Source organism: Cydia pomonella, chromosome 2, assembly GCF_033807575.1.
Source record: "Cydia pomonella isolate Wapato2018A chromosome 2, ilCydPomo1, whole genome shotgun sequence".
Classification (NCBI taxonomy): Eukaryota; Metazoa; Arthropoda; class Insecta; order Lepidoptera; family Tortricidae; genus Cydia; species Cydia pomonella.
In genome coordinates, this window is record NC_084704.1 from 27,833,121 (window position 1) to 27,844,446 (window position 11,326).

Below are 11,326 nucleotides of genomic sequence, written 5' to 3' on the forward strand. Positions count from 1 at the left end.
ACCCATATCGTACGAGTTAATAGTAAGGATAATTTATATCCAAAATAATAATGAATGTGCTCCCATGACAGTTTTGACCAGTGTCAAAAAGTGTCAATGCGATATGGATCAGATATGTATACGTCAGTACATGTCCGATCCACGTCGTATCTAGACCTAATATTTGACGTATATTTAAGTTCGAATCGGGCCGTTAGTCAGGTCATAAAGAAGAAAAGAAATTAGTTATGTAGTTCAGAAGAAGGGTGAGGACGCGGCAGGCCCAGACGGAGATAGCGGGACAATCTAGATACCTTCCTCAACAACTGGCCAGAAGAGGCACTAAATCCAGAGTCGTGGAGAACAAGGGGAAAGGCCTTTGCTCAGCAGTCGGATACCAGAATAGGCTAGTAGAAAAAAAACTGTTCCAATCTAAGGTAAGCCTGTTTTTAATATCACACTGCTAGTCAAAAGCCTCCCTTCTTTCCCGCCTAACCTTCATTACTTGGTACTCACAGCCGGATTCGAACTGTAAGATAAGTACGTCTTACTTCAAAGAAAAATGACAGATTTGACCAGTGTCGTGTCAAAAAGTGTCAATGCGATATGGATCAGATATGTATACGTCAGTACATGTCCGATCCATGTCGTATCTAGACCTAATATTTGTCGTATATTTAAGTTCGAATCGGGCCGTTAGTCAGGTCATAAATTATGTCACAAAAGTTTTTAAACACGATAAAGTTATTATTTTAATGTCATATTCTTTGCCATAAATAGAAGGAGCAAAACAGATTTCCGTCAGCCAATGTTTAAGCGTTATAAGTAATTGCGATTTATTGTCAACATAGTTTTTTTTGGTATCTCAAACGGCGCCACACGCCCATAGATAGTGTCAATTGTATCATCGCTCTCGCTCTCTCTATCAAAAATGGCTGCACGCGTAAGTCCATAACTCTGTGTTAAAAATAATAAAATTAGTTTTAGTGCACAAATATTGTGCTTCAAAAATGTGAAAGTCGAAATAAAAGACTATTGTGTTAAATCCAACGTTTTATTGAAGAGTTATCCACCAGTGAACCAGCTTATCCAATTATCCAAATTGTGCCGGCCACATGGTCGGACATTGGTCCTTCGAACCGGATAAGAACGAAATACAAGATTATCACCATGGAATATATAAAATTACAGCAAAATATAGAAGAGATAATTGACAAGGCCGCTTCTAACCTCAAAAAATCACCGAAATCGCGTATGACCAACACGTACTTACAAGCAAGGTTAGATCTTCTCGAAGGAAATTGGAAATCTTTCGAGAGCAACCATCAAACGATTTTGTTAGAATCTAAGGATCCAAGCAATACGTACTTCACAAATGAAACCTATGACAGAGTCGAAGAAAAATATATTGATTATAAGTGTCAGTTAAAAGAGGCCTTGGAAAAAATCAAATCAACAATGTCAACATCCTCAACTCACACACATAATAATCTACAGAGTGAATCAAATCCATCAAGTGCAGTGAAGCTACCCAGAATTATAATCCCCGTATTTTCTGGCAAGTATGCGGAGTGGCCTACTTTTCACGACCTATTCGAATCTGTGATCAATAACAACCAGACTTTAGCACCTGTACAAAAGCTCCACTACTTAAAGGGTCATCTGACGGGTGAAGCAGAGCAGTTAATACGACACACACCTATAACGGATGCAAATTATGAACAATGTTGGACATTATTGAAGAAACGTTACAGCAACACTCGCTACGTCTCATCGTGCATACTTAACCGCTTAATAAGCCAAAAGACTTTAACCGCAGCATCTTCTTATGGTGTCAAACAAATATTAGACACAACAAATGAATGTTTAAGTGCTCTGACCAACATGAATATTGATGTTTCAACATGGGATCTTATCATCATCCACCTGATCATACAGAAGCTTGACCAGGAATCCCGGAAAGAATGGGAACACAAGATAAGTGATTACTCAGATAAAATACCAACGTTTAGTGAATTTTCAACATTCCTAGAATCCAGATTCAGAGCATTGGAGTTCTTAGAGCCAAGTACTAAGAAAGAAACAAGATTCAAAGAAACAGAGCGACCTAAAGTGTTCAGCATTACCTCATCAGCATCATCAGTATCCTGCCCATTTTGTGCAGAGGCTCACTTGTTGTACCAATGTAAGCGGTTTAGCCAGGACTCTGTACAACAACGGAGGGACTTTGTCAAAAGTAAGGCGTTGTGCTTCAATTGCTTTGGAGCAAAGCATTCTGCAACACACTGCAAGCGAGACACAACATGTAGGCGCTGCGGCCGCCGTCACCACTCCCTATTGCATCTGGACAGCGAGCAACCACCTTCAGCGCAACCAAGCCGAGCCGTTGAAGGGGTGAAGATCCACAACCAACAGCCGAGTACCCATGAGAAGTCGGAACAGAAGGAACCTGGGCCTGGTAACATAGTGGCTCACGCTGCCGAAAGTTCAGGTTCATCGAATAGTGAGATAATATTAACAACGGCATTAGTTAAGGTAGAAAATAAAGGAAACTGTCATATACTTAGGGCATTTCTTGACCAGGGTGCACAATTATCATTTGTGACTGAGCGTGCTGTACAATTGCTTCAGTTACACAAGATACCTGTTAATGTTAGTGTTGATCCCTCAGGGCTGGGCGGAGAGAAAATCCCCTTGTCAGTCCCAATTAAACACAAAGTTCAATTCAAAATACAATCCATTTGTAGCTCTTTTAGTTGCGTTGTTCAAGCATATGTGGTAAGTCAAGTAACTAATCCCATTCCTTCACAGAAAGTTGAGATTCATGATTGGCAGGAGTTGAAGAAATTAAAGATGGCAGATCCAGGATATGACACTCCAGGCCATGTGGACATGTTGCTGGGTGCTGAGGTGTATGGACTGACCCTGACAGAGGGTATTGTACGTAATCCGACGTCCACGCTGACAGCACAGAACACCGCTTTGGGCTGGATCCTGTCAGGAAGAACACAAGTGAGTAACCATTCTAATAGCTTTATAACTGCTCATATTCTGGATAACTCCATTAATGACACTCTCCGTAAATTCTGGGAAATAGAAACTGATCAGCCTCGCACCTTGTTGTCTAAGGAGGACCAAGTGTGTGAGGAGCATTATGCATCCACTACAACTAGAGACTGTACAGGTCGCTATGTTGTTAGTCTCCCATTTCGTGATGAAGATCCATCATGTCAGTATGGCGAATCACGGAAAGTGGCTTTAAGGAGATTTCTCTCATTGGAGAAAAAGATGGATAGCAATCCACTCCTAAAGCAGGAATATACCAAAGTGATAAATGAATATTTATCACTAAATCACATGGAACTTATCCAAGACCAGCGGGACGCTGCGAGACCTGGCTGTGTGTACATGCCTTACCATGCCGTGATTCGCAGCGACAAATCCACAACCAAGTTTCGCATGGTTTTTGACTGCTCTTCTAAAGGTGTTAATGGCAGGTCCTTGAATGATGATCTCTTGGTTGGTCCACGACTACAACCAGAACTGCGTCATATCATCATGAAATGGCGTATTCATCCAATTTGCTTTATAGCAGATATTATAAAAATGTACAGGCAGGTTAAAGTCGTGGACAAACACACTGATTTCCAACGCTTGCTGTGGCGTGAGAGTTCTGATGACATTGTAAAGGATTACAGGATGTTACGTGTAACTTTCGGGGTCTCGTCAGCTCCTTATCTTGCAGTCAAAAGTTTACAGCAAGTGGCTAAAGATGATGGTAAAGATTATCCATTGGCTGCAGAAAGGGTGCTGACAGATTTCTATATGGATGATTTCATGAGTGGGTGTGAGACAGATGATCAAGCCATCCAAATCTATTCGGAAATAGTTAGTTTGCTAAGTAAAGCTGGGTTTGAATTACAAAAATGGGCAAGCAATAGTCAAAGATTAATGGAAACAATTTATCCACACCCGGTTACCAGCTCTGACAAAGACATAAAACTGGATGACATGATCAAAATCCTAGGCTTGTCTTGGAATCATCAGACTGACTCATTTCACTATAAGGTTAACTTACCTCCACAGCCAACCCCCGTCACCAAGCGGAACATCTTGTCTGACATATCACGTCTCTTTGATCCACTGGGATGGATTTCCCCAGTCATTATCCGAGCCAAGATATACATGCAAAAACTGTGGGTTTCAGGTCACTCGTGGGACGAGGAAGTGACTTCCAACTTGCTGACAGAGTGGAATGAGTTCCGTGAGCAGCTCCCGGTTCTCAACGACTTCATCATGCCACGATGGGTTGGCGTCAGGCAAGACGCGAGTGATATCCAGCTGCATGGGTACTGCGACGCCTCCAACGACGCTTACGCAGCAGTCGTATACCTGAGGGTAGTGGATCATGAAGGTAATGTTACTGTCCATTTAGTCGCAGCCAGAACAAAGGTCTGTCCAATCCGCCAAATTTCCACACCCCGACTTGAACTTTCCGGAGCAGTACTCTTATCCAAACTGCTGGCAGAAGTATCCACTGTCTTATCCATGCCAGTCAGTCATTGCAGGGCTTGGACAGACTCAACCATAGTCCTCGCATGGCTTCAAGGTGAGCCGAACCGTTGGACAACGTTTGTTGCCAATCGCGTCACCGAGATCCTATCCATACTAAACCATGATCAGTGGGCGCATGTAGAATCCACCAGCAACCCGGCAGACTGTGCAAGTCGAGGAATGTCACCATCTGATTTCATCCAATTCGAGTTGTGGGTCCATGGCCCAGCTTGGCTACATGACCCTAACTACCAGCATCCAACATCCGAGCCCGTATCCACTGAGCTAGAAGCAAAGCCCATGAAAGTCCAGGTATGTACAGTTTTATCCCCTGCTCAGCCATCCGAAGAGTTGAGTGCTTGGACTAAATACTCATCTTTAACAAAGACAGTAAGAGTAGTAGCTTACTGTCTCAGATTTTGTAAAAAACTGAAAGGAGAATCGTTTCCATCCTATCTGACCGCAAGAGAGCTTGATAATGCCTTGAAGGTAGGTATTAAAGCAAGTCAATTGTCAGCCTTTCCCCGGGAGTTAACTAACCTGAATAACTCTAATCCAATTCCCCGGAGAAGCATTATCTTATCATTGTGTCCCTTCTTGGACGAGGATGGCATTATGAGAACGCGAGGTAGGATTGAGCATAGCGATCATTCTTATAATGTAAAGCATCCTATCATAATGCCTCATGACCATCACTTGTCAAAGCTGATTGTGAGTGACGCTCACTCAAGGACTCTCCACGGAGGCCCCCAACTCACCCTAAATTATGTAAGATCCAAGTTTCTAATTATTAATGCCAAAAGCTTGATTAGACATATTTTAAGTAAATGTGTGAGATGTATAAAGTACAAAGTCACCAAAACTCAACCCTTCATGGCTGATTTACCCAGTAGCAGGGTGACTGTTGCTCGACCGTTCCACCGCACCGGGTGCGACTATGCAGGCCCTATAAATATCAGAATATCCAAAGGTAGAGGATGCAAGAGCTATAAGGGCTATATAGCACTGTTTGTATGTATGGTAACCCGTTGTATCCACCTGGAGGCAGTAAGTTCACTTACCACTGAAGGGTTTCTAGCTGCTTATAGACGGTTCGTGGCACGTCGAGGACCCTGTAAGGAGATTTGGAGCGACAATGGGTCCAACTTTGTCGGTGCATCCAAGGAACTGCGCATCCTCTTCCAGCAGGGCGAGGCTTCTGTCATGAAAGAGGTTGCTGAGGCCTTAGCTAATGAAGGTACTGAATGGCATTTTATTCCACCCCGGGCTCCCAATTTCGGTGGACTCTGGGAGGCGGGTGTCGCCTCTACTAAATATCATTTGAAACGGGTCCTAGATGGCACCACTCTCACGTTTGAGGAGTTATCAACGGTTTTAGCACAGGCTGAGGCTTGTCTAAACAGTAGGCCCATGTACCAGCTGCCATCAAATGAAGTGGACACGAGTCCACTCACCCCGGGACACTTTCTAGTTGGCGAAGCTCTGGTAACCGCGCCAGATCGCAACTATGAAGATTCTCAAATCAGCCCTTTACATAGATGGCAGCTCACCCAGAAGATTATGCAGCAGTTCTGGCGAAAGTGGTCTCAGGAGTACCTAACAACGCTCTATCAGAGGTACAAATGGACTAAGGTGACCCCAGAGCCACAGGTAGGTGACGTAGTGTTAGTCAAGGAGGATGATCTCCCGCCCTCGATGTGGTTATATGGGTTAGTACAAGAAAAGCACCCTGGTCCAGACAATGTCACTAGAGTCGTTACCTTAAAATGTAAACATTCCAAACTTATGAGACCTGTTTCCAAATTAATAGTGTTGCCTGTTGCCAACTAGTATTATTTGTCATGTAGTTAAAGTTATAGTTTCCTGTATTCTTATTTTGCTACCAGTCAGAGCAAGACTAAGAGTATGTTATTAATATGTGTTAAATTTAGTTGTAGGTACCCAAATGGTACTGTAAAATTCATATGGTTGATACTGTTACTGTATAACTTTAGGTTCTTACTCGTAATGAAGTTCCTACAAGGTTGTTACTGAAGTCTCTATTAATACTTCTAAATTCTACTAGTATGTAAAACTATACAAGTGTACTTATTCAAAATGACTGATAGGAAAGAGTACTAATTGTATAAATATTGTAATAGGTATACTTATAAGTTTTATTTTTTCTAAATTACATTTATGTGGTATGTAGTAATTAAAGGGTTTTTAACCTTCAGGTGATTTCTGGATACTCACTTTTACGGGTATGTTAGTAAATGTTAGTTAACGTGCTAAAGTTAGCATACAATGTTACTTGTCTTAGTCAGCCTGTTTTCTCTATCTCTATAGATTGTAACCAAAGTTGTTCATGATCTCTGCCTTATAGACTGGTGAACAGTGTATTGTATTGTTTATGTTTAAAAAATTTAGATGGAGTGCAAAGTTATCTATTGATGTCATGTTAACTCGTTTTCATGTTAGTTTAGTACGTTAGTAATGTGCAGTTCCTAAACCTTGTTATGTATGTACTGCTGTATGATGTCATGGCGGGCGGTAGGAAGAACATACTGTTCTTGGCGGGCGGAATGTTTAAGCGTTATAAGTAATTGCGATTTATTGTCAACATAGTTTTTTTTGGTATCTCAAACGGCGCCACACGCCCATAGATAGTGTCAATTGTATCATCGCTCTCGCTCTCTCTATCAAAAATGGCTGCACGCGTAAGTCCATAACTCTGTGTTAAAAATAATAAAATTAGTTTTAGTGCACAAATATTGTGCTTCAAAAATGTGAAAGTCGAAATAAAAGACTATTGTGTTAAATCCAACGTTTTATTGAAGAGTTATCCACCAGTGAACCAGCTTATCCAATTATCCAAATTGTGCCGGCCACATGGTCGGACAGCCATGCTAAGCGAAATGCTTAAATGGAAAGCTGAGCAAGCAGCCTTGACTTTAAATATAAACACTCACAAACAACAACTTTGCACCACCGCATAACAAATAACTATTGTGCCTTTTGTGCTTTCAGCTCACTCAGTGGTAAGGATCGCTTTTACACTCGACAGAACTCCATTTACGTCAAATGTATTTTTTTATCTAATTTCAAAACAAAATTTGAATATATACTGAAACTACCTATTTTAAAATTTAACAGAAGATATGTATAATTAAAATTAAAAGCCTTGCATTTAGGCATCGATAATAAAAATGGAGCTTATTAAAAAAAAGATCAGAATGAGGGGAAGGGGTGGGTGCGGTAACAATAGGAACTACATTTCTTTCTCCTAAAAGATTTTAAAGGCGGTCTACTTCAGATTTGTTAATAAGCCTTAGCTTTACACACATTACGTCACATAATCAGTCCACTTAAGCAAATCAACATGCAAGTAAATTAATGGTATAATAAAGAACAACAACTAAATCTAAAAATTATACTAAACTGAAACTAAATTAACATAAAATAAATCTATAAATGGTTTCTGACCCGCAGATGCTGGTTAGACTTCTATTTTAAATGTTAGTTCAATATTCATTTATGTAGGCACCACGTGGGTTGCATGCTGTACGTTGCCTATTCCGTGTTCTATTTCGTTGCTGTTGACAATTCTATTAAAATCCACCCACAATCCTGTATTACCCACGCTATCGTTGCTTTTGTTAGCACAAACGCCCACAAACTCATATTACCTATCGCCAGAGTGTAAAAAGTAAAAGTGGAGTTTGAACTTGAACGCAGTAGGGTTGTCACAGACTTTTACACAACTGCCCAAAAGAACAGCTGGATAACACAATATGGGCAGCCCTGTAAGTAGTACCGAGCTGCTAACAATGGCGATGTATGCAGTTCGGGTGCGCGTGACCCGTCCCTCGTTCCTCGCAACCCACACGATTGTCCTGTCTAGACGGCTGCGTCGAATAACTTTATTGTTTTATAGGTTGTGCTATCGGAGCTGCCCGCGTAGCCAACGTACCTATCGTTCACGCTCCGTGGCGTGGTCACAGTCGCATTAATATGGAAGAGTGATAGAGAGAGATGAATACCCTGGGAAACCGTTTCGCATACCACCCAGACGCGGGGACGGGCCTGGGATGATTATGTGGGACTCCCGTATAGGCTGATGAGACCCATGGTTTACCCACTAAAACCCCTCTGTTGCCGCCTCAGAGCTATAGGGCGAGGTCCCAGGAACGCCGAAGTACTCTTCCGCAACCTCGCCAGCGGCCGTCCGGACTCGGACTCGACTCGTGGGGGAATATATATCACCCCTCCACCTCAGTGGGCGCGTTGATCATCCATCGCGCCCGCCTGCGCAGGGACCCTTGTGTAGGCGGCAGACGTTCCCGAGCCTGCCGCCCACAGGAACTCTTATGGGGGTAATCGGCGGTCGTATGCCAACCGCCTTCGCCCTACACGTTTGCGGCGCATTGGCTGGGAGGCCGGATCTTCCTCCCTGTCGCGCTCCGCCGCCTCCTTCTGCGCCATCACGTCCTCGCAGAAGGAGGCCGCAGCCACCCATGGCCTCTCCCCACCAAGCATGGCTTTCACCACCGCTGGCAAGGAAAGGTCGCTCCCCACTATGGCCACGAGTGCGGCCCGCTGCTCCGCCCACGCTGGGCACACCGCCAACGTGTGTAGCGCCGTGTCTTCGGCGTCGCCGCAGTCGTGGCACTGCATCGTCGGTTCCCGTCTCTCCCTCCTACACAGGTATCTCCCGAAGCAACCATGCCCCGAGAGGACCTGAGTAAGGTGGAAGGAGAGGAACCCCCCCCCCCTTTCTTTTGACCCATCGCTCCAGAACGGGTCGAATAGCTTCGACGGTCCAGTGGCCGGCACTTGGCGCCTCCAACCTTTCTTTCCACTTCTGGAGGAGACTCGACGGTAGTCAAGTCTCCACCGTCTGACCTCCTCCAGGGGTGGTTGGATCTCACTGGCTCGTGCCTCTGTGACACGCCAAAATTGTAATAACCTTTTTTTTTTTTTTGACCCAGGGGGAATCCGTTATGGATCCCACTGGCACGGGAGAAGCCGAGTGGGTATGTCCGACTCCCACGGACTAAACCCCCTGGGGTGTTCCACCGCGCGCTTTGTGGACGGGGTTTCGGGAACGCGATTGTAGACTTCCGATACCCCGTCGGCGTTGCCATTACGGGCTCGACTTTTGTGGCTGCTGCAGCAGCCTACTCCGCTGAAGACGCCTCGGAACACTTGAGGGCCTTCCAGCTCGGAACCTCTTTAGGCGAGTGATGGAACTCCCGGCCCATCACCCGCAGGTTCCCGTTAAGGCGGTATCATTCGGGCTGCGTATGCCCTTAGACGCCGACCTGGCCTCCTACGGCGCTGAGGGAGCGAATTCGCATCGTCCTCGCGCATTCTCTCTGCAGCCTCCTTTTGCGACAGGACGGTGACGCTAAAGGAGGCCACTGCCGCCCACGCTTCCTCACTGCTGAGCATGCGGCGTATTAGCGCCGGCAGCGAGAGGTCTCCTCCTATGGCCGAGGACAGGATAGCGCGAGGCTCCGCCCACGCAGGGCACTCTTCGCGCGTGTGTTGCGCCGTGTCCACGGCTCCTCCATCGCAATGATGGCACGCTGTCGTCGGCTCCCTTCCCAACCTCTCACACAGGTACCAGCCGAAACAGCCGTGCCGTGCAACGGGAGTCAAGTCTCCACCGTCTGACCTCCTCCAGGGGTGGTTGGATCCCACTGGCTCGTGCCTCGGTGACACGCCAAAATTGTAATAACTTTTTTTTTTTTTTTTTTTTTTTTTTTTTTTTTTTTTTTTTTTTTTTTTTTTTTTTTTTTTTCCAGGGGGGAAAATGCATTCCGCATACCACCCGGGTGCGGGGGGTGACCCGAGTGGTTATGTGGGACTCCCGTCTAGGCTAATGAGGCCCACGGTATACCCACTAAAAACCCCCCATATGCCACCTCGCCGCCTTATTGGTGGGGTTACGGGAACACTTGCGTACTCATCCGCGACCCCACCGGCGGCAGCCGCCCGCGAGCGGCTCCTTCGCGGATGCCCGAAGGCCCTTCACGCGAGGCGCGCCAGATGGTTCGACGCGCCTTCCTCCTCGGCCTCCGTCCTGCAGTGTAGCGGACCCCCCCGAGCCCGCCACAAGGAGGCCACGGGCGCCAGAAAACTCCCCAGCGCCCGGCGGCAGATGAGGTCCATGGTTCTGCCGCAAACCACAACTCGGCTGCAGAGGACAGGGAGAACGGCACACCGTAACACCGACACTCCTCTTCCTCTGCAGCCCCACCAACGCCGCTACAGCGGAACGGCCCCGCCAAGGTCGCAGGGGATAGGGAGAGTGGCGCATCGTGATACCATCACGCCTCTTCCCCTGCGATCCCACCTCGGCCGTCGAGGATAGGGAGAACGGCTAACCGCAATACCGACACTCCTCTTCCTCGACGGTCCACCTCCAACGCGTCACAAGCGGGCTTATGAAGCCCACTTGGAGCGTCCTCCTCGGGCCAGCCAGCACCTCAAACAGGCCGGCCCTGGTTGCCTCTTCGCTTCACCGTGGGAGACCAAGCCACGGCTACTAAGCCCCTCCACCACGACAAGGTGGGCAACCCTCGGGGGGAAAATTGTAATAACCTAACCTAACATTACACAACGCTTAAGTGGCTCCTGTGATGTTGCTTATGTCCATGGGCAACGCTGACCGCTTCCCATCAGGCGACTCGTCTGCTCCTTTGATGACTATCACATTAAAAAAAGCTTGAAACAAATCGCATCTGGACTAACAATGCTTAGTCCGCGAATCCTATTTAAGAAAAAGAAATATAATAATAGTTTTATT

At 45.9% G+C, this 11,326-nt stretch overlaps 1 protein-coding gene across 2 annotated transcripts; it reads left to right on the top strand.

Moving 5' to 3' along the window:
- The first annotated feature begins 791 nt into the window (after positions 1-791).
- On the top strand, positions 792-7,334 carry LOC133534809 (uncharacterized). Of its 2 annotated transcripts, none has more exons than XM_061874095.1 (2): positions 792-2,991; positions 4,187-4,398. In XM_061874095.1, exons 1-2 carry the CDS (start codon positions 1,150-1,152, stop codon positions 4,208-4,210), a joined length of 1,866 nt encoding a protein of 621 aa, XP_061730079.1. In that variant the 5' UTR covers positions 792-1,149; the 3' UTR covers positions 4,211-4,398. The 2 variants fall into 2 exon arrangements, with proteins under 2 accessions (XP_061730079.1, XP_061730078.1); XM_061874094.1 differs by having other exon boundaries at positions 2,903-2,991; positions 4,187-7,334.
- The last annotated feature ends 3,992 nt before the right edge of the window (positions 7,335-11,326 follow it).